At 46.7% G+C, this 23167-nt stretch overlaps 1 protein-coding gene across 2 annotated transcripts in view; it reads left to right on the top strand.

Annotated features, from left to right (window-relative positions):
• Window positions 1-23167, top strand: part of CYB5A (cytochrome b5 type A) — a 34874-nt gene that overhangs the window by 5104 nt on the left and 6603 nt on the right. The window contains exons 2-3 of one of the 2 annotated variants that reach the window (XM_068993544.1): window positions 20465-20593; window positions 22691-22720. In XM_068993544.1, coding sequence (XP_068849645.1) covers window positions 20465-20593; window positions 22691-22720 — 159 coding nt within the window. The remainder of the gene's footprint in view (window positions 1-20464; window positions 20594-22690; window positions 22721-23167) is intronic. The other variant, XM_068993545.1, reaches the window with a different exon arrangement.

Raw genomic sequence — 23167 nt, forward strand, 5'->3', positions numbered from 1 at the left:
TCAGGCTTGGGCTCTGGTGAATAGGGCCTAAAGTCAGCGGTAACAGATGGGCTCCCAGAGCTGGTCTGGGTTAAGGTAAGAACCAGGCCAATGGCTGTGCAGCGGGACCTCTCAGAAGGGTGAAGGCGTGCGGTGAGGAGAGAGGCTCGCCAGCCTGTTGAGCTGGTCATCGGCAGTGCCGACCTTCCCAGAACTTTGGAAGGGCCAGCTGTTCTATCTGCTGTTATCACTGTTTTCCCTTCTGTGTCCATCTCTGATTAATGCCGTGTCATAGTCTCTGGCTTCCTGCCCCTTAGCCCAGCCATCCTAAGATTCCTGTGACTTCCTGCATCTTAAACACACATCTCATTCAGAAACCTGCAGGGTGCCCTGCTGGTTGGTGTTTCACTTCTTCCTTCTCCTCCTGTTCCATCACTTTATTATTCCAGTGCTGTTTAATTCCATCCCTTCTTCTGAAACAAAGAGCCCGGAAGATCTGTTTCTCCCTGCTTGCTCTGCTCCCTTTCTTTGTCATTTAAAAGTCCAGAAATTCATTAAAGTTTTGCATGTTAACTAGAGAATATTCTCTGTGTGTGTGTGTGTTCAGTTGCTAAGTCTCTCAGTCCAACTGTTTTGTAACCCCATGGACCTTAGCCCGCCAGGCTCTTCTCTCCATGGAATTGTCCAGGCAGGAATACTGGAGTGGGTTGCCATTTCCTCCTCCAGGGGATCTTCCCATTCCAGGGATTAAAACTGCAACTCTTGCGTATCCTGCGCTGGCAGGCGGATTCTTTACCACTTAGCTACATCAAAGAATATTTTGCTTTCCCTAATTTACCCAAATATGAAAGAAGTTAGTTTTTCACCTTCCTACCTCTAAAGGGGACTTTCAGGCCTCATGGGCTAGATCTCCTTATATATCACAGCTTTATATGCACATGTGCATTCAAGTTGAGAAAGTACGTACTGCGATGCATGGAAGGGAGTCCTAGTCTGTGCCTGCTCTCTCTGTCCCTCATGTGCCTTATTTAACATAAAACAGCAGGATGGCGATGGTACCAACTTCTAAGGGTTAAGATAAGAATTAAAAAACATAATGCTGGTTAAACAAACAGCACGACGCAAGCATGTGGTCTGCACAGGAAATGCAAACCCCTGTACCCGCACAAGTCATGGATGGGCTTGGCTTCTGTAGCACCGTATGTAGCTGAGTGAGAATGTGAGATGGTAGGTGAAGCTGTAAATTTGGCACGTGATGTTGAATGGAAACGAGAGAGTGTTATGAAAGTTATACCCTCTGGTCAAGAATACCAGTGAAGCTTCTCAGTTGTGCATTGAGCTCCATCTCCTGGAATAATTGTCTGATAAAGCTCTTTTGTTTTCCAGAGAAGAGGAGACGCCTGAGAGGGCGAACTGGCTCGCGTTTGCTGGCAATCTGAATAGCAGCAGGCGTTTAGTTACTATCTGATACTGGCTACCACAGTATGAGCCTCGTTGCCCATGTATTTTGAAAAAGGTGGTTTGTGTTTTTTCAATTCTGATTTCTAGTTTTTGAATTTATATTTGTGAAGTTGAGTCTTGTCATTTCTGATTGTGTTGTTGGCGAGGTTAATGATTATAGAACTTTGGGGCCAGGGAGAGAAATGATTTGCTTTTCCCTTTCTGCAACTGAGGCAATAGCATTTATCCAGGTTTTACCAGTAGTGTAGAATAGGAGAAGAAAATATGACTTAATAGATGGCAGTAATATTGCTTTCAGTTCAAGTCATTACATGTTTCATTTGTAAAACAGACATCTTGAAAAATACTAAGAAGCATAATACTTAGTGTCAAGTTGCCCCCCTTCCTTTACATGATCAAAATGGAAATGTTTCTACAGAATGTTTCCTGGTGAGCTTGGGGCTCTGGTGCTCTGTTTCTGCACCTAGGATGTTCTTTCACAGCTTTCTGCCTCACGGAGCTATCGGCCCCTGACTCACTTCTGCTTTTGGAGTCTTAGGCAGTGCTCTTTATAGCAGGTTTTGTTTTAGGGACTTACTTTCTGTGGTTTTCCTCGAAAACGGGTACCCACTTTGCAGAGACAAATGGTTCCAAGCCTGGGTGGGGTCCAGGAACAGAGTGTGGATGTGGGTGCTTACAATTCAGTGTCTTTAATTTTGAAAAGCACAAAAGACCCTACATCTTTACCCTTGGTAGGACTGTCATATTTAATACTAAAATCCGAAATGCCTTTGCCTTTTTTCAAGGAAGTTTGATAATACTCTGAATCTTAGACTGTTAAAAAGCTACAGTTGCAAATATGCCTTTGAGTATGAAACAGAAAGGTTGTTATTATCCAACATATGTAGTTTAGTAAACAGAACTCAGAAAATGTGAAATCCGTAGAAGGGAAATATAAAGGGAGCCCTGGCGGTAAGGGTACTATAGGCTTCTTGGTAAACGGGCATCAGAGCCTCAGCTCACCTGGTGTTGTGAGCCTGAGGGCAGGGCCTCCTGTATCGTTTCTGCTTGTGTCTGTGGAACTTTCTGGTGCTTTTGAGAAGAGGGCCCAAGAGTGCTTGTGAGGCTACTTTGTTTTGAAACAGTTAAAAAAAAAAAAAAAAGAAACACTTAACATTGTTGACTTCTGGTTTTTGTTTATCTTTAAGATGGATAGAAGTTCTGACTAAGACAGAACAGATTATGCCAGCCAGTTTAGATAAGTCAAATAATAAATAATGCTCATTTCTACTTAGTACAGATATCTATTAAAAGTCCTTGAAAACCACAGGAGACAGCCAGTAAGTGCCAGTTATTATCATGGAGTCAGAACAGCCCCTGTCGCATTAGACATTCATGGGAAGGCATTGCGAGGGGTTGCGGGTGAGGAAAGCCAGATCTAGTCCTGGTATTATTTTTGAGGTGACCTCAGGCAAGGCAGGTAAATACTTTAAATCATTTTCTTCATTCCTCCATGGGGAATATCCTGCACCTGCCTGCACTTCAGATTTGTGAACACTGGAAGAAGAATGTGTGTGAAAACACTTGGAAAAGTATGTTAATATTTCACTTAAAGTTTTCTTATGAAATAAGTGTCATAATTACTTTTTGTTCTGCGGTAGGACCAATATTTACTTAGTAGGAACACATCTCAGAATTTACAATGATGTGCTCACTTCAGCAGCACATATACAGAAATTACAGTGTTCGCCAATAAATAGAAATGGTTCAAAATACAAATATTCACTAGGAGTATGTCATTCAGCGACTCAGTCGTGTCCGACTCTTAGGGACGCCAAGGAGTGCAGCACACCAAACTTCCCTGTTATTCACCATCTCCCAGAGTTTGCTCAAACTCATGTCCGTTGAATCAGTGATGCCATCTAACCATCTCATCCTCTGTCGCCCTTTTCCTTGTGCTTTTAGTCTTCCCCAGCACCAGGGGCTTTTCCAGTGAGTCAGCTCTTCACATCAGGTGGCCAAAGTATTGGAGCAAAGTATTGGCCTGAGGTAACAGCAGACTAGCTCAGGATTTAAGAAGCAGCGGCTCAAAGCCACAGTTTTGAAGTCGGTTTTCTTGGAAACATTTGCTTCCCCGTGTTTATTTGCGGGCTGCTTGCGTCTTGCATGGAGTCGTGAGCAGGGATCAGGAGGGTGAGCTGGAGAGGTGGGGCTCAGTCCATGCTGGGCAGGGAGCAGGTGGCCTGTGCTGACGCTGGGAGGATCTGGAAGCTGCGTGGTTCAGGGAGTGGGCGGCCTAACCACCTAAGGCGTCAGGCGTCCCTGTGCCTGGCGTGCAGGCCGGCAGCCGGTGGCCCTTCTGAAGGCCCTGGCTTGTCAGCGTCGACCTGCTTCTTCGAGGGCCTGCTCTTGCTAACCATGGGCAGGCTGTTCACTGAGCTTCATGAAACTCTGTCACATACTGGCCAGGACACCAATCCAGCCTGCTTTCAGAAAGTGTTAAGTTGTGCTAGTCCTCAGTGGGTTGACAGTGGCAGAGGGGACACTTCCAAACGTTGGCTGACCCTCAGTGTGTGCTTGATAGAACTCTAAATGCTCTTTGTGTGTACACCTCTCCTTCACACTGATACTTTTACTCCTCGAAACCTTCCTTTCAGGTTGGTGTTGGTCGTCGTGGCATTCACCTTTTTAAAGCAGGTTGGTGGTGGCGGGGGTCGTGGTATTCACCTTTTTAAAGGATAGAAAAAGGTGGCTTGGAATGTTCAGTAACCTGCTCAAGACATTCCACCAGTGACGATCCAGCCAGGGTTTAAATCTGGGACTAGGACTCCAGTGATTTTGCTAATTCTGTGATTAGGGTGTGAGGACTAAGGTAACTAGTACAGCTTTAAAGGAAAACAGCCATCTAGTTGGTACACAGTCGCTGTTATTTGCTTGAGATTTCCTCCGCAGCAACTGCTATCCCGGTGTTCTCCACAGGAAGCAGGGAGACAGTGAAGGAAAGTTGTGAAAGAATAAGAAGAAAACCTTTGTAAGTCAAAAGGCAAAAATGTGCTTTTCTCTCCACCCCTGCTGTCATTTTACCTTGTTGCCTTCTAGAAGGTGGCAAAACCAGCCATTCCAGGTTTCCTCAGAGGAGTTTTTTAGTAGATTCTGGGAGAGTCTTCAAGGATGGAATCCTCGTGTTAGGATTTGTTCCTAACACAGATGACTTCAGGATGATCTTAAGAAGCCGTATTATTTCAGTTAGGAAGGAGATTGTTGGACACTGGTGCAGAGGCTTATTGTTGTTCTCTGGAGGCCCTCTTAAGTAACTGCCCTGGAAGGGCTTGTCCTGCATGGAAATCGGATGCGGCTTCTGCTCTGATAAAGCCCTTCTGTGGGTTCAGTGAACACCCTGCCCGCCCCTCCCACCCCTTTGCTGATCTTCTGCGCTCTGGGTGGTGCCGTGTTTCCTTGACTGCCAGCGCCCCCCCAACACACACGTGGCTCCTGGGGGCCTCGGGCAGGCCTCTCCCTCCTTCCTTCGCCATTTCCTGTCTTCATCCTCCTTTCTTAGGACTCTATTCTTAGACTGTCTTCCCTTTCAGAGCACATGTCCTGCAACCCTGGTGGCTCAGTCGGTAAAGAATCTGCCTGCAGTGCGGGAGACCCAGGTTCAATACCTGGGTCAGGAAGATCCCCTGGAGAAGGGACTGGCCGCCTACGCCAGTATTCTTGCCTGCAGAATTCCATGGACCGAGGAGCCTGGCGAGCTGCAGTCCATACGGTCGCAAAGAGTCAGACACAACTGAGTGACTAACACTTTCACACTTTCACTTTTGTCACATCAGTTGTTGCTTTATGAGTTTTCAGTTCAGGTAATTATTAGGTTGCTATTATATGAAAGGATGTAATTTCTGGAAGGACATAAAGAGCTTCATTTTCTGGAAGCAGACTGTCGTTTCTCTCCGCGGTGCATGTAGAATAAGGTGCCACCCCTCTCCTGGTGCAGGGACCTCAGCTGTTGCATTACCACCACCTTGCCCTCCGCGCTTTTCTGTGTCCCTAACAAGCGGGGCTTGTTTCTGCCCAGAGACTTTGTGTGGCTTCCCTCTGCCTGGTGTGCCCTCCTTCATCACGCACTACAGGTCGCCGCCCAGTGTCTCTTCCAGGCATGGGGATTTCCTGCCTCAGCTTGCAGCGTCAGAGTGTCCCGGGCTCTGTGTTTTCCACTTTGCCTCAGCTGACTCAGCCAGGGTCATGACTTCAGCTGTGCTGACAGCTCCTGGATTTCTACCTCCAGGTGACAGAGACCTCCCTCCCTCCTACACTCTGGATTCTTGCCTCCAAAACCCACTTCACGTCTGCACTCGGATCTCTGCCACGCTTCTCAGACCCAGCGTGTTAAAGACTGAGCTGACCTTCCGTCTCACGGTGTGCCCCACTGCCGCCTTCCCCGTCTCAGTGATGACAGGCCCATCTGTTTGCGTCCTGTCTGATCCTTTTGTCTCTCACACCCACACTGTTTCCCCGGAACATTCTGTGGGCTCAACTTTTATAATGAAGTCAGATCTCACTGGTCTGTCTTCTCCCCTGTGCTGTCTTGCTACTCTGAGCGCCATCACCTCCTGCTTGGCGGCCTTCACCTCTGACTTTTACTGTATTATAGTCGAGTGCTATTTAAAGACATCAGATCATGTCCCTTTCCTGTTTAAACATCTTTAGGGGCGAATTACACCACTCAGTTTACAACTTTGGATATAGCTGCAATAATCAAAAAAGTGTGGTGCTGGCCAGAGAGACACGTACACAGATGAGTGGAACAGAGTAGAGAAACCAGAGATAGATGCGCACAGATGCTTCTGACTTTTGACAGAAATGCAAAAGCAATCTGATGCAGGAAGGGCAGACTTTGTAACAAATGGTGCTGGAACAATTGGATATCAGTAGTCAAGAATATAAATCTTGACCCAAACATCACACTTTGTACAAGGTAGATCATAGATCTAAATATAAAATTTTTAAAACTTTCAAGAGACTTACGATTAGGCAAAGAGTTCTTAGACATAACAGGGAAAGCATGATCCATAAAAGAAAAAGTGGATAAATTGGACTTCATAAAAATGAAAAACTTCTGTTCTTTAAAAGACACTGTTAAGAGAATGAAATGGCAGAGGCATTGACCAGGAGAAATCTTTTTCTAATCTCATATCTGACAGAAGATATATTTAGAATATATAAAGAATTTTCTAACCTCAACAGTAAGGAAACAAATAATCCAAATAGAAGAATGGCGAAAAAGACTTGAACAGACATTTCCTCCAAGAAGACATATGAATGGCAAATGTGAACGTGAAAAGATGTCCAACATCACTGGGTATTGCTGCTGCTGCTGCTGCTGCTAAGTCGCTTCAGTCGTGTCCAACTCTGTGCGACCCCATAGACGGCTGCCCACTAGGCTCCGCCATCCCTGGGATTCTCCAGGCAAGAACACTGGAGTGGGTTGCCATTTCCTTCTCCAATGCATGAAAGTGAAAAGTGAAAGTGAAGTCACTCAGTCGTGTCCGACTCTTCGCGACCCCATGGACCGCAGCCTACCAGGCTCCGCCGTCCATGGGATTTTCCAGGCAAGAGTACTGGAGTGGGGTGCCATCACCTTCTCCGACAGTGGCTGTTAGGGAAATGCAAATTAAAACCACAGCTACTACAGCATACCTGTTAGATTGGCTACAGTAAACAAAAAAACTCCAGGTAACCCAGATGCTGGTGAGGACGTGGAACTCCTAAACTCGTCTTGCATTGCTGGTGAGAATACAGAGTGGTACAGACACATTGGAATTAGTGTACACATTTTAAAATCTATGCCAAATGTAGACTTACTATGTGACCCAACAGTAGCCCTCCGTGACATTAGTCCTAGAGAAAGGAAAACTTACATCCACATAGAAGCCTATATGCAGATCCCAGCAACTAGAACAATGCTGGCACAGAAAGAGGACTCGACACTGATTAATTGAACGAATAATTAAAAGTCGATCAGTATAAACAATGTCAGACAATAGATGCAGAATGGCTGTTGGGCTGGCAGCTTTACTTGTAAAGCCCCAAACTGGAAACAGCTCACAGGTTCCTCATTGGATTCCTGGTTAGAGCGGTAGATTGTGGAGGGAATACCCCAAACTGGAAACAGCTCACATGTTCCTCAGTGGATTCCTGGTTAGACCGGTAGATTGTGGAGGGAATACCCCAAACTGGAAATAGCTCACATGTTACTCGGCGAGTTCCTGGTTAGACTGGTTGACACGTGGAGGGAATACCACTCAGCAATAAAAAGGGAACAAAGCACCCAGTGGCTCAATGCTGTAGAATCCACCTGCTGCTGCAGGAGACGCAAGAGATGCGGGTTCGATCTCTGGATTGGGAGGGTCCCCTGGAGAAGGAAATGGCAACGCACTCCAGGATTCTTGCCTGGGAAATCCCATGCACAGAGGAGCCTGGTGGGCTACAGTCCACGGAGTCACGAAGAGTCAGACATGACTGAGTGAATAAACCACCACCACCAAGGCGTCTCCAAGGCCCTGCGTCACTTGGCTCCCAGTTGCACCTGGTTCTGCCTCTGGCGTCTCTCCTTCTCTGGCTGCCGGCGCATCCTGCGTCACACATGCTGATGCCCTTGCTCTTCTGCGAACTTGTCGGCACCCCTCCCCCATACGGAAGGTTATCCCCAGATCCCATCAGGCTTCCTCCTTCACCTGCTCCGCGAGGCCTCTCCTGACCCCCGTTTCCCACCGGCCATCTCCCCAGCCCCCTGTGTTCCTGACCCACCACCCTGCTCTGGTTTCTCTGTTTCCCTATCACCTTCTAACACGTTGTATAATTTACCTATCATGTGTGTGGCTTATCTGTCTCCCTCCACTGGAATGTATACTTGTGAGGGCGGGAGTTTCTTTCTGCTTTATTCCCTGGTTATATCCTAGCAACTGAAACAATGCTGGCACAATAAATATTTATTGAATGAATAAGTACAAGTTTATAAGTGCAAAACATTAGAAAATCAGTGCAGAATGGCTGTTGTTCTAGCTTGCATAATTTCCTGACAGCTTGTTTTATTTCTCTCTTACCTCGAGTTGCCTGCAGTAGCCATTTAAAAAAAACTTTTTATGAAAAAAAAAATTTTTTTTATGCTAGGTGTAAAATCTAAGTCCGGCCTGAGGGTCTGGAGTTGAGGAGGACTGGTTCCGCCCTCAGGCCCCCTCTCGGTCCGCCTTGGGTCTCAGCTGTCGCCTGTGCCGTCCCTCTCATCTTCTGGCCGTGGATGGATTCCTTGGATTCTGTGGATTCCAGGTGGATCCCAGAAGAGACAGAGGAACAGCCCCTTCTAGATCGTGACCCATCTACCGCTGGGCTCTCAGCCTCAGTGGCTTTGCTTGTTCTTACGAGGAACACTGGGTTGAGTCAACTCACGCGGCATGTGGTGTGTGTTTCAACTCCTCTCTGGGTCTCAGTGTCCCCTGCTCTTGTCCCTCAGAGGCAGACGTGTCCCTGCCCCATCCTCTACTCCAAGATCATGACCTCTCCATCAGGGACTTAACATTCCCTTCGGGGGCCAAAGGAGTTGCTGTGTCTCCAGTGAACTCACTTAAATTACCTACTGAGACAAGTTTAGTGATGGTAGAATTAAAAATATCGGTCCAGGCACACTGACTAAATGCCAAGTCACCTCTGATTCATGGTAAATTGGGAGCCACACATTTACTGTCTCAGTGCTAAAAGTAACCATGAATGATTTTGCTTTCTTTTCATTTTTTGGAAGAGAGAAGCTAATAGCATTATATTCCCAGCTCACAGCTGCGTGGCTTATCTCTCCTCATCCTGCTGACCTTTAAGAATTGTTTCATGCAGAAAGTGTTCTTTGTCCTTAAAATACATAGTTTCTGTGAACTCTTGTCATTGGTTCTGTGGCTCAGTTGGATTAAGTCAGTTAATTATTCTGTGGAAATCTCTTGAAGGGCAGGATGGAAAGAAGGGGCCTCTTGGGGTTTGGGGTTTGTTGCTGGACTTGAGTTTGCAGGGTTTGGGTGCTGTGTGAGGTCTGTGCAAGGCTCTTTCTGGTAGCATTGAATGGCGTGGTGAGGAAATGGAACTAAGCTGATGTTACTGAGATGCCAGGTGTTCTGCTGGTTACGTCGTTTAATCTCTGAAGTTTAAGTGGGAGGGGCATTTCATAACGGAGAAAAGGCAGCTCAGGAAGAGCTGGTACTTTCCTGGGTCGCTCTGCCAAGACATGGCGGGGCTGGACCTTGAATCCAGCTTCCTCTGCTTCCAGCCCAGGCGTCCTTCCGTAGCACGCACTGCCTTCCTGGGCTTAGGGGCTGAGACAGCTGAAGACCAAACCACCACAGCCACAGTGCCGGGGCTTGTGGACAAACGGGACCGCAGGAGGGTCTGACTTAACGTTTTGATGAGGGACTTGGGAAAGTGTTACTTATAAAGTGATTGGGAGGTGACGTGCTTGAGTTCCTTTCTAATTGCCTGCACCCCCCCATCCAATAACAAAAACAAATGAGAAGGTTGTCACGCAGGGCGTCTTTATTCAGAATCCAGTTACTTGCAGTACCTGCAGTTCCTCCAAGTGCCGCTGTGTCTCTCTCTGGGCCTTTGTGTTCTCCGTTTTCTTTGCATGGACCATCCCCCACCCATTTTCCCTTGCAAAAAACCACCAGAGAACCGACCACTCCAGAGTGCAGGCGGCCCCTGAAGCCCACTTCTTGCCTCAGGTCTAGGAGCGCTCAGCCCTCCCTCCCTGTGTCCTGGCTTGGCACCTGGCGCTTATGCTGTTTAGCTCTCGCTTGTCTGCACGTCACTGCGGTGTGACTCCCTGAGGGCAGGGGCCGTGACTTACCCACCTTGGAAACGACAGAGCCTGGCATGGCCCTTGGCAGATGTTTGAGTGAGCAGGCACGTCTCATAAGCCAGCCGGGTGAATGCAAAGATGGATTTGTATTACATTTCATCTCTCATCTTCCGAGTGAAAAGAAGAGAATTACTCCTTGGAAGAAAAGCTATGACCAACCTAGACAGCGTATTAAAAAGCAGAGACATTACTTTGCTAACAAAGGTCTGTCTAGTCAAGGCTATGGTTTTTCCAGTAGTCATGTATGGATGTGAGAGTTGGACCATAAAGAAAGCTGAGCGCCAAAGAATTGAAGCTTTTGAACTGTGGTGTTGGAGAAGACTCTTGAGAGTCCCTTGGACTGCAAGGAGGTCCAACCAGTCCATCCTAAAGGAGATCAGTCCTGAATATTCACTGGAAGGACTGATGCTGAGCTGAAACTCCAATACTTTGGCCACCTCATGTGAAGAGCTGACTCATTTGAAAAGCCCCTGATCCTGGGAAAGACTGAAGACAGGAGGAGAAGGGGACGACAGAGGATGACATGGTTGAATGGTATCACCGACTCAATGGACATGGGTTTGGGTAAACTCTGGGAGTTGGTGATGGACAGAGGCCTGGCGTGCTGCAGTTCATGGGGTCACAGAGACTCAGACATGACTGAGCAACTGAACTGAACTGACTGAATTCAAATGATGTCTGTGAGCCTCTGGCCTGGGGCTTTGCAGTGAGAAGCTGCACAGAGGACCGGGGCAGTGCAGACCCGAGGGCCGGCTCCCTCTCCAGTCCCCAGGGAGCAGAGCTGCACAGAGGTCTGAGGGTCCCACCAGCTTGAAGGCCATCGCCCTCTACCTTCTCAGAAAAACAACGTCTAGAAATGATAGGGAACATTCAGCTATCTTGTTATTTTTTTTTCTAAATCTTATATAAATTGATTGCACGCCAAATGATTGTTTTCATTTTTGGCTTAACTCTTGAAGATAATCTCTTTAAATAATTTCTTTTTTTTTTTTTTTTGCCTAGTCATTGTTTATAGATGGTCTGTTTGTGCCACCTTTTCTGGCAGTGTTAAGTGTTTGGATTGAAAGGTCCTGTTTAAATTCCGGAACTGGTGGATCCACATAACATTACATTTACATGGAAAGGGTTTTGCTGCTGTTGTGTGTGTTTGTGCTCAGTTAAGCAAGTCCTGAAATGGAAAGACTTTGACCCAACTGGTATTGCAGTGTGAGTCTACATACCCCGTGGGGCTTTTTTTTTTAATTGAGAAAACCTCGCAGCCAGATGGAGCCCTGAGACAGAGGCAGGTCTGTCTTTGTAGCCTTCCTTAGTTGGTGAGGCCGAGGATGGTGGGTTCCCTGATGGCTCAGTGGGTAAAGAACCCACCTGCCAATGCAGGAGACACAGGAGATGTGGGTTTGATGCCTGGGTAAGGAAGAAAGGAAATGGTTACCCACTCCAGTATTCTTGCCTGGGAAATCCCATGGAGAGAGGAGCCTGATGGGCTACAGTGGGCTGTGCTGCCTGTGGGCAAAGCACACACGACTGGTCACATACTCGGGATAAGGCGTGGAGTTCTGCAGCTTTAACCAGGCCACATGTCTTCTTGGAGAGATTCTTGGAACTCCGGTTGTGAATGAAGCTGGTCGTGTAATTGCTGTCAGTGTGGAGCTAACCCTGGTAGCCTTGCTATCTCTCCTAAGAGAATCAGCCCCATGAGCACTTCAGCTCTGCCAGCACTGAGCGCTTTTTTCAGGTCAAACAAATTCTTAGCAGTGGAAGTATTTGGAAAGAGGTAGGGTGCATGGGATCATGGCTAGTCTGGCTTTGTAAGTGAAGGGTAACATGCTGGGCATCTGGTTTAAGTGTTTGGGTAACTCAGTGGTGTTTACCTGAAAACACTGTTAATTAAAGGTGAAGTGAGACTCTAAAGTAGCACAACATTGTAAATCAACTATATTTAAATTAAAAAAAAAAGTGAGAATCTGAGCTTGTTTCTGTTGGCATTGTGCAAAGGACTATAAATAAGGCTTAATTCATCATGGATATTTGGAGCCCAGTGAAGAAAAGTTTACCAAGTTCATAGGATTTTCTTCCTTTTCGAGTTCATTCTTTAGAAATCAAGGGATACCCCTTTTAGATCATTGAGTACTATACAGATTCTGCCAGGGTCATTAATTCAGGTGACCAGGTCATGGGGAAGGGTGACCTCTCCTTTCCGTTGGCCGTCTGTCCTATTAACATATTGAGGGTTCCTTTGTCACCTGTCCTCCAACTGGAATGAACTGTCGGTTCCTTGATATTCATTTAACACTTTTTGTTTTCTGCCTTATTTGCATTCCTCTCATTTTTGTACATTTGGCAAACCCTTGACTTTGATACATCCTCAAATTCAAAAGTGCAGTTACACCTATATTATTAGGTAAAGTGTAACTGAAAAGCCTAAGAGACCACTTCCAACCTTTAGTGATTACAAATGGGAGGCTAAAGCCATAAAACATTTGTTAAATTCATACAAACCAAAGTTCTGTATGAGATGGCAGTTTTTATTACACTGTCATCATACAGATAAGAACTTCCTACTCTGACCCTGTAATGCCCAAGGTTGGTACGGTGGCCAAACAGGTCATTCTTGATGCTGAAACCTGCCACAGAGAAGAGTGGTTTGGTCCGTGGTTGTCTTCAGCTTTTGTGGTGGCCTCTCCTTGAACGAGTCCGTTGGCAGAAGCTTTTTCTTGCAAGACGGTTTGGTTTGTGTTGAGCTCCTCCTCTATCCAGCGACCCTTAACTATGGGCCTGCCCACCTTGAAACCAGGCACTGCCATGGCTGTGGGCGCCCCTTATGCCATCGCTTCTTTCATCATCACCATGCAGAGGGGCACGCTTCTTGACAGACGGAGCTCATCTTCACTCTCTCAGAAGTCAGTTGAGAATCAGCACGCTGCTCTGTGACATGAATGAAGGGAGCTGGGGGAGCGCTGGCGGTAGCGAGGTGCCCGTTCACTCCCGCCTCTCAGGGAAAGGGGTTAGCCTCCTGCTTCAGCAGTGATGCTTGCTACTGCATGCTTAGGCCCTGTCGGGTCGCTCGGGTCACTCAGGAATAGTCAAAACTCTGAGGCTTTATCAGTGAAGGCCAAGGTCTTTCCTGTTTTTTTCCTTCAGCCTCAAATTCATTGTATGCATTTTCAGAATCCAGTCATGTCGATTTTTCGTGTACTTTTGGGTGTTTTTGCACCTAGTAGTCATAAATATTTTGATTAAATGGATGAACCTATTGGCAGGGCAAGAATAGAGACACAAATAAAGAGAGCAGACCTGTGGACACAGCGGGGGAAGGAGAGAGTGGACGTGTTGAGAGGGTTGCATGGAGACACACATGGGCGTGTGTGAACTAGACAGCTGGTGGGAAGTTGCTGTGCAACACAGGGCTCAGCCTGCTACCCTGGGGTGATCTGGAGGGGTGGGATGGGATGGGGCAAGGGTGGGATGGGATGGGGCATGGTGCGGAGGTTCGAGAGGGAGGGGACAATGTTGTTGTGTGGCAGAGACCAGCACAGCATTGTAAAGCAATTATCCTCCAAATAAACATTTTAAAAATGAATTAAACAGTAACTGAATATGAAATTATGTGTTTTCTGAATGGTATGAACTATTGTATAGTTCAGGAAAAGGAAAGGGGTGTGAACGAGAAGAGCTGCAATGGGAAAGTTGTCACTTAACCAAGTTGTATATACTAGTTCTAAGACCAGTGTGTACTCAGCTGTGCATATTGCCTTCCTTTAAAATTACAGGCATTTCTGTGTATCTGTCAGGTGTCAGGCACTGAACTAGGTATGGGCAACAGTGATGAGTGAGGCAGACAAAAGCCTCCATCCTCCTGGATGCTGCAAGTGATTGATAATATAGAACATGAGGATTAAGAAGTGCTGTGCAAGAAAGTGCAGGCAGGGGCTCGGGACCGCGGTGTGGGGGGGACAGGGAGGGGCTGGGACCATGTGTGGGGGGACAGGGAGGGGCTGGGGCCATGGTGTGGGGGGACAGGGAGGGGCTGGGGCCACGTGTGGGGGGACAGGGAGGGGCTGGGGCCACGTGTGGGGGGAACAGGGAGGGGCTGGGGCCAGTGTGGGGGGAACAGGGAGGGGCTGGGGCCACGTGTGGGGGGAACAGGGAGGGGCTGGGGCCAGTGTGGGGGGAACAGGGAGGGGCTGGGGCCACATGTGGGGGCGACAGGGAGGGGCTGGGGCCACGTGTAGGGGGGACAGGGAGGGGCTGGGGCCATGTGTGGGGGGACAGGGAGGGGCTGGGGCCATGGTGTATGGGGGACAAGGAGGGGCTGGGGGCCACGTGTGGGGGGTACAGGGAGGGGTTGGGGCCATGTGTTGGGGGGACAGGGCGGACTCTCTGGATGGGCAGCTTGGTGAAGGTCTGTGGAAGGCTGATGTGAGCAGAGATAAAGGAATCTCATCAAAGTCTGGGAGACGAGCATTCCATGGGAGGTGGCTTTGAGTTTCTGAGACGGGGAACCGTCTTAGCAAGTCTGAGAGCCAGTCCTCAGGCCGTCCAGCTAGGACTCAGGCACGGCCCTTGGAGGGTGTGGGAAGATGTGGCTCTGTGCAGTGGTGGGGGTGTCATCCTCAGGCCGTCACTACGGTGTCTGTGTGGCTTTTCTCCTTTCCCTGTTACCTCCCATGCTTCCACTCTGACCAGCTCCCCTGCACTTGGCTAACATCTGAGCATCCTCATAGCGTGAGGGCGTCAGGAGAGTGGACTGTGGGAAGAATCGAGACGCAGCAGCAGCCCAGGCAGGGGACCGTTGTGGTCGTCTGTGCAGGAGGTGCTGGTGCTTTGATCTGCAGTGGTAGCGGTGGAAGTAGGGAGCGGAGGTTAGATTCTCAATATGCTTTGAAGGTAGCCAACCGAATCTGCTGACAATGGGAATGAGAAGGAAAGAGGAATGAAGTTTGATTTCTAGTTTTTGGCTGCAGCAATCAAATACAAGGGCTTCCCAAGTGGCTCAATGATAAAGAACCCGCCTGCCGATGCAGGAGACCTGGGTTTGATCCCTGAGTCAGGAAGATCCCCTGGAGAAGGAAATGGCAACCCACTCCAATCTTCTTGCCTGGGAAATCCCATGGACAAAGGAGCCTGGTGGGCTACAATCCATGGGGTCACAAAGAGTCAGACACGACTGAGAAACTGAGTTCATACACACAACTGGATGCATGGTGGCAGTGTTCACTGAGAATAAAGACAGAGAAGGAGTGTGTCTGGGGGCAGAGGACAACATTAAGCTTGGGTTATGTTATGTTCAGGGTGTTCCCTAGATGTTGCGTGCATGGCAAGTAGGCTGTTGCAGGTGGGAGGAGTCTGGGATTCAGGAGCAGCCTGATGAACTGCACGTACTGGAGAACAGGTGATGTTCTGGCTGGGAGACCAGGTATGATCACCAGGGGAGCGTGTCCAGGTACTATGGGAGAGCGCCAAGGACTGAGTGCTGGGGCTGAGACTCCAAAAAGGTCAGGAGTGGCCAGCAGAGTTCAAGGGGAACTGGGAGAGCCTGTTGTACTGGATGCCACGTTAAGAAAACATTTCAAGGAGCAGAGATCCCCTGCTGGCGTCCCCAGAAGTACTGATGCTGTGAGTGATAGGAAGCCGATGGTGATTTCAGTTCCGGTAGCCACCATCCTGTTTATCCCACAAGAATTCACCACGTCTTTGTGAAAGTGTCCTTAGGAACGGGTAAAGGTTGTGATAATTGACGTCTTCTGAATTATGGACTATGCTGGTCTTTCATCTTTTAAAGTCTATTTTGTATTTATTTCCCTGAAAATAACTCTTAAAGACAAAAAGGGTGCAAAAAAAACGAAGGCTGTTCTGGTTATTTTATTGATATTCCCTGGTTTGTATCTGGAGGTTCTCTTGTGTTATCGGTGCACAGTGGTACCTGGTGACCTGATAATAAGTAGTGATTTTATAGAAGGGGATGCGGAGTTACTGCCGCCCCAGATGTGTGGACACAGTGAGTGCGGGGCCAGGGGGAGGTGCTTCAGGAAACAGTGCACCCCCTAAACCTGGTCTCCTTCACTCACCATGACGTCTGGCACACCGTGGTGTCTGGCACATGGGGGCACTCGGGATGTGTGTGGAGTCAGTTAACCTTACTTGCGTGTGTGCTCAATCATGTCCAACTCTTTGTGACCCCACGGACTATAGCCTGTCAGTCTCCTCTTGGGATTTCCAAGGCAAGAAAACTGAAGTGGGCTGTCATTTCCTTCTCCAGGGGATCGTCCCAACCCAGGGATTAAACCCATGTCTCTTACATTGGCAGACAGATTCTTTACCACTGCACCACCTGAATGAACTTTTGTTTGTTCAGTCATTAAGTTGTGTCCAGCTCTTTGCAACCCCATGGACTGCAGCATGCCGGGCTTCCCTGTCCTTCACTACCTCCCAGGACTTGCTCAAACTCATGTCCATCGAGTCGGTGATGCCATCCAACCATCTCATCCTCTCTCATCCCTTTCTCCTCCTGCCCTCAATCTTTCCCAGCATCAGGGTCTTTCCCAAAGAGTCAGCTCTTTGCATCATATGGCCAAAGGATTGGAGCTTCAGCTTCAACATCAGTCCTTCCAGTGAATATTCAGGGTTTATTTCCTTAAGGATGGACTGGTTTGATTTTCTTGCTGTCCAAGGGACTCTCAAGAGTCTTCTCCAGCACCACAGTTTGAAAGCATCAATTCTTCCCATATCCTTAACAGGACCCAAAAGTTAAGGAACTCATGAGTGAAGCCAGCCACACAGAAGAAACAGCAGTCTGTGAATTTGCATAATTTCTGGGTGTAGTCATTTTGTGTCTCCCACATCATTGCTTCTGTACCTCTCAGGCTGTTCGGTCCAGTTCAGTTCAGTCGCTCAGTCATGTCCGACTCTTTGCGACCCCATGAATCTCAGCACACCAGGCCTCCCTGTCCATCACCAACTCCCGGAGTTCACTCAGACTCAACGTCCATCGAGTCAGTGATGCCATCCAGCCATCTCATCCTCTGTCGTCCCCTTCTCCTCCTGCCCCCAATCCCTCCCAGCATCAGAGTCTTTTCCAATGAGTCAACCCTTCGCATGAGGTGGCCAAAGTACTGGAGTTTCAGCTTCAGCATCATTCCCTCCAAAGAAATCCCAAGGCTGATCTCCTTCAGAATGGACTGGTTGGATCTCCTTGCAGTCCAAGGGACTCTCAAGAGTCTTCTCCAACACCACAGTTCAAAACCATCCATTCTGCGGTGCTCAGCTTTCTTCACAGTCCAACTCTCACATCCGTACACAACCACTGGAAAAACCATAGCCTTGACTAGATGGACCTTTGTTGGCAAAGTAATGTCTCTGCTTTTGAATATGCTATCTAGGTTGGTCATAACTTTCCTTCCAAGGAGTAAGTGTCTTTTAATTTCATGGCTGCAATCACTATCTGCAGTGATTTTGGAGCCCCCAAAAATAAAGTCTGACACTGTTTCCACTGTTTCCCCATCTATTTCCCATGAAGTGACGGGACTGGATGCCATGATCTTCGTTTTCTGAATGTTGAGCTTTAAGCCAACTTTTCCACTCTCTTCTTTCACTTTCATCAAGCAGCTTTTTAGTTCCCCTTCACTTTGTGCCATAAGGGTGGTGTCATCTGCATATCTGAGGTTATTGATCTTTCTCCTGGCAGTCTTGATTCCAGCTTGTGTTTTTTCCAGTCCAGCGTTTCTCATGATGTACTCTGCATAGAAGTTAAATAAGCAGGGTGACAATATACAGCCTTGATGTACTTCTTTTACTATTTGGAACCAGTCTGTTGTTCCATGTCCAGTTCTAACTGTTGCTTCCTGACCTGCATATAGGTTTCTCAAGAGGCAGGTCAGGTGGTCTGGTATTCCCATCTCTTTCAGAATTTTCCACAGTTGATTGTGATCCACAAAGTCAAAGGCTTTGGCATAGTCAAGAAAGCAGAAATAGATGTTTTTCTGGAACTCTCTTGCTTTTTCAATGATCCAGTGGATGTTGGCAATTTGATCTCTGGTTCCTCTGCCTTTTCTAAAACCAGCTTGAACATCAGGAAGTTCACGGTTCACGAGTTTACGGTTCACGTATTTTGAAGCCTGGCTTGGAGAATTTTGAGCATTACTTTGCTAGCATGTGAGATGAGTGCAATTGCTGTGCCCAAGACTAAAAAGACTGCGGATGAACAAACCGTGTTTGTTACTGTCACAACCTTGGACTTGCATGAGGAAGCTTCGGGTTGGCTTTCAAACTGAACTAGCTTGTACCTCCAGGGCAGCTTCCCACATCTGAATAGATTCCTGTGTCCCAGTGGAAGACTTAAATAAGTATGGAAATGCATACAAGATGTAATGTTGTCATTTAAAAAGCCATATTAAGGAAAGATAGTCAATGACATTGCAAAGTATTTAACAAAAATGCTGGATAATATTTATTGGTTATATTAACACATACATTAACACCTATTTTTCAAAAATTATATGAGATAAGTACACTATTTTCCCAAGGTCACATAGTAACGCTAGGCAGTACTGTCTCTGTATATATTATAGTCTCCTTTTTTATCTAACAAAACTGTATGCCTTAGGTATGATCATGACCTTCTTTTAAAAATTATTCGTACATATATGCATATGTCTGGAGGAGGGCATGGCCACCCACTCCAGTAGTCTTGCCTGGAGAATCCCACGGACAGAGGAACCTGGCGGGCTACAGTCCATGGCATTGCACAGAGTTGGACACGGCTGAATCGGCTTCGCAGGCGTGCATGCACGTGTATATGTATATCCAGTCTTCTCTAGATGCTGAGAGTATGGGTGATTTAGATGATTTTTATTTTCTTTCTTGTGCTTTCCAGTATTACTATACGGTAGATGGATAGGTTTTATGAGTAGTAGAGAAAAAATTAAGTAAATTTCTTTAGCACTAGATACGTCTAAATGGTAGGAGACATAGATTTCACAGTAATTGTCCACCTTCTGCAGTCTTTGTCCCTCTGTGCCTTCCGTTAGTGGGAGAGAGGAAGAACAGCCTGTAGTCAGTCAGGTACGGGAGAACCCTCTTGTTCTGTAACTGGGCACTTGTGGGTGATTGGCTCAGGGCAGGGTGAATTTGATCTAAGTTTTTCCCCCTGCAGAAGTGTTTAGGATGAAGTGAGCAAGCACCTCCTTTTCCTTGTCTGGGAGCCCTCTTCCCCAGCCTGAGAGTCTCTGGACGTCTCCAGCTGTGTCCGTGACCAGCTGCCCCTGCCAGTCCTGGGTCCTGCATGGCGGCCGTCCTAGGTTGCACCAGTTAAAGCAGCTGGGCTGCTGAGATTCCACAGGAGGCTCTTTCCGCCCTGTGCCCTATAGAACTGGGCTCTCTCTTCTTTGCCTCTGTTGTTCCCTGTCAGTCACATGTCCCCATGGCACCTCCTTGAGCAGGTCTCTCCTACACATGTTTGCATTGCTTTTTCTTCCTTCTAGAAAGTGAGTTTGTCCAGAGGCAGGGGATCTGCTTGACTGGACGTTGCTGTACTTGCCAGGCATACAGAGCACTTTTCAGAGATGAATTGTCTTGGATGTAGTAAGTCCATGATTAGATGAAATAAGTCAAAGTTGAAGGTATATGAATAAGTTGAAAACAGATTGGCTAAATATTGAGAGTCTGCCTGCAATACAGGAGACCTGGGTTCAATTCCTGGGTTGGGAAGATACCCAGAAGTAGGAAATGGCAACCCACACCAGTATTCTTGCCTGTAGAAAGCTGTGGACAGAAGAACCCGGCGGGCTACAGTCCACAGGGTCACAAAGAGTCAGACACAACTGAGCAACTAAAACTTTCACTTTTGAAGATTGAGAAGAGTTTTATGGCAAAGCAAAGGGGACATTCTCAAAGGATACAAATGTGTACATAATGCTTTGGTTGCCATATAAATAACTGCGAAATGAACATCTTACTGTTGGAGAAAGTTTTTCTGTACTTTCAAGTAGGAAATTGAATGCAAAGGAATTGTTTGATTTAGGAACAAGTTACACTCCCACACTGTCACCTATGGTGGCCAGAATAGCCTTTTTGGTTAAGTAAACCAGCCACTTCCTTTTAACTCATTTGCCTGGAGAAAAATATTCATTTTTCTCTCTCTTCTTCAAACAGCATCCTGGTGGGGAGGAAGTCTTAAGGGAACAAGCTGGAGGTGATGCCACTGAAAACTTTGAGGACGTTGGACACTCTACAGATGCTCGAGAATTGTCCAAAACATTTATCATTGGGGAGCTGCACCCGGTAAGTACCTTTTGGTAAGGGGTGGGGCTTGTTTCTCTTTCAGGCTATGGTTTGACCTTATTCAAACCTTTAGACTTGCATATTACAAAATATAACAAGGAATAAAGCAAAAAGCAATTCCTTCTGACTTTAGAACACCATTTCATCAAAAAGTAAACTGACCAGAAATTTCTTGCACTCCCTGGTTGCATTTTTCATGAGCACTCAGAACCCTCTCATCCAGGGTCATGTCCTGGTGACGGTGCATCCCAGACTCTGAAGTCCCCTGAGTAGCAGATTTTAGAAAGTGGGGTGTCGGCCCAGAGTAGTGTCATTTTTATTTTTTTCTTTTTTGACCAAAATACCTTTCTTTTTTTCTTTCTTTATATCTATTTAAACAAAAATTTTAATAAATAAAAGTTTTAAAAATAAAATAATGAAAAATTAAAATTAAATTTTGAAAAATAAATATATAAAAAGGAACTCCTTTCTACTTTTGTTAGTTTGAGGATATTTTAATTGTAAAATGTGATTTAGAAATTTTTTAAAAGATCAGCTGTTAAATGAATAAACCCTGCCTTCTGTAAAGCCCACACACAGTCCTCATCCTTCTCACTCTACCTGAGACCTTTGAGAACATCTCCCTTGGTGCTAGTCCATGGACTGACTTTGGGAAAACAGAGGCTTATTTCAGCTTTTCTATAAACCCAGGGGTGTAATAGGAGTTGAGGCCCTTGTGCAGCATGTTGAAATGTGCACGTGTGACTGCGCTCATCCGTCAACCAGCGTTGCCAGGAACTTTGGAGATGTGCAGACCTGGAGTGTGGAGCAGGCAGGCGGGGACCCCGCACCTCCGAGAGGGCGTGGATCTCCCCTCTGAGCCTGCCTGTCTCCTCCCCCGTCTCTGGACACGGTACCAGTGGCCCACCTGAAGGGGTGGAGGTACTGCTAGAAGTGGGCCCCAACGAGGAAATAACATAGCAAAAAGCCTCGACCCCAGTGAGCACACCAAGAAACCCTATAAAAAACACCCCGTGAGAATGTGTAGTGTGTCTGGTTGCGGCTTCTCGTAACGGCCGCTGTTGAAGGAGGGTTGAAGCAGGCTCTCTGGGGAGGGCCTGGAGCTGTCTTAAAGAGGTTTCCATTGAGTGGGGAGGTGGGGTTTTGGGTGGTAGGAGATGGTGCTTTGAGAAAGGCAGCTTCATTTCCCAGGAAAGTTTATTCACCCACATGTTTTCATCTTTATCTTCATATTTTCCCGAAGTGATGTAGGTTTATGGTAATCGGACAGGCCTGCCCTTTAAATGCTCCCTCCTGTCCTTATTCTTTCCCTTCCAAAGCTCCAGGGGTTGGAGCAGGTGAGTTTTCAGTCTCCCTTTTGGACTGCTGAAATTCTGTGGTGCTTTACGTCCCACCTGCGTGTTTGCCTCCCCTGTGATCAGCCTTTGTCGTTGAGTTGCTAAGTGATGTCCAACTCTTTGCGACCCTGTGGACTTGCAGCCCGCCAGGCTCCTCTGTCCATGGGATTTCCAGGCAGGAATACTGGAGCGGGCTGTAATTTCCTTCCCAGGGCAGCTTCCCGACCCAGGGATCAAATCTTCGTCTCCTGCGTTGGCAGGTGGGTTCTTTACCACTGAGCCAATCACCTTTTTAATACACTTTATTTTAGATGGAAGTTTGAGTAGATTATGACCCTACATTTGAGAGACTGCAGGAATTCACTGAGTATACCTCACAGATTGCACACCCATACACGTATATACACACACCTGGAAGGGAGTTTCAGAGGACAGAAAGGAAAAATTTAATTAAATCTCAGCTGCTCCCTGAATTACAGATCAGAATCTGAGTCTAATAAATGTATATACAGATCAGCATATAAATATGACTACCACAAATGCTGCTTTAAATTTTGGAACTCTAGATCACAGTATGTCTCAGCACTTTAAATTGTTGCAGTAGGATGGATCAAACTGGGTGTTTAATAACTTAGGTTCAACCTAAAATGCCAATTATTGAATAGCAGTTTTTAAAATGTCAGTAAAAGTGAACACTCCAGAAATGGTAAGTTCTGTAGATGTTTTTCCTTTCATAATGGGCTTTATTTTTTTATTGCAGGATGACAGATCAAAGATAACCAAGCCTTCGGTACGTGTGACCATCTCTAATATCTCGGTGGCTACATTATCTTCGCTGTATTTCATACCTGTCAAACTGGAGGGCAAAGGTCATTTACTTACCTGAGACCAGCACAGGTCTTACTAAGTTAGATGAATATGTACCCTGTTGGTTCAGCAAAATTTTTGTCTGTTTAGATCCATCAGTATATTTTATTAGGATAGCTTTATGTTCTCCTCATAAGATTGTCAATACTTAAAATAACATTTCCATCATCATTATCAGCAGATGACTTTTGAAGGGCTACTTCTACTTTTTATTTACATAAGTAGCATTGTGCTTCTGAACTGAAATATTTGACAAAAGTCTTCTTTTCAGAGAACTTAAAATCTCAGTGGAGTCTTCATACTTAAACCTTTAAGGTGTCTATCAATGTCTTCTTCATCTCCACATCTCTGGGACATAGTAGGTGTTCAA

The sequence above is a fragment of the Capricornis sumatraensis genome, chromosome 21, assembly GCF_032405125.1.
Source record: "Capricornis sumatraensis isolate serow.1 chromosome 21, serow.2, whole genome shotgun sequence".
NCBI lineage: Eukaryota > Metazoa > Chordata > Mammalia > Artiodactyla > Bovidae > Capricornis > Capricornis sumatraensis.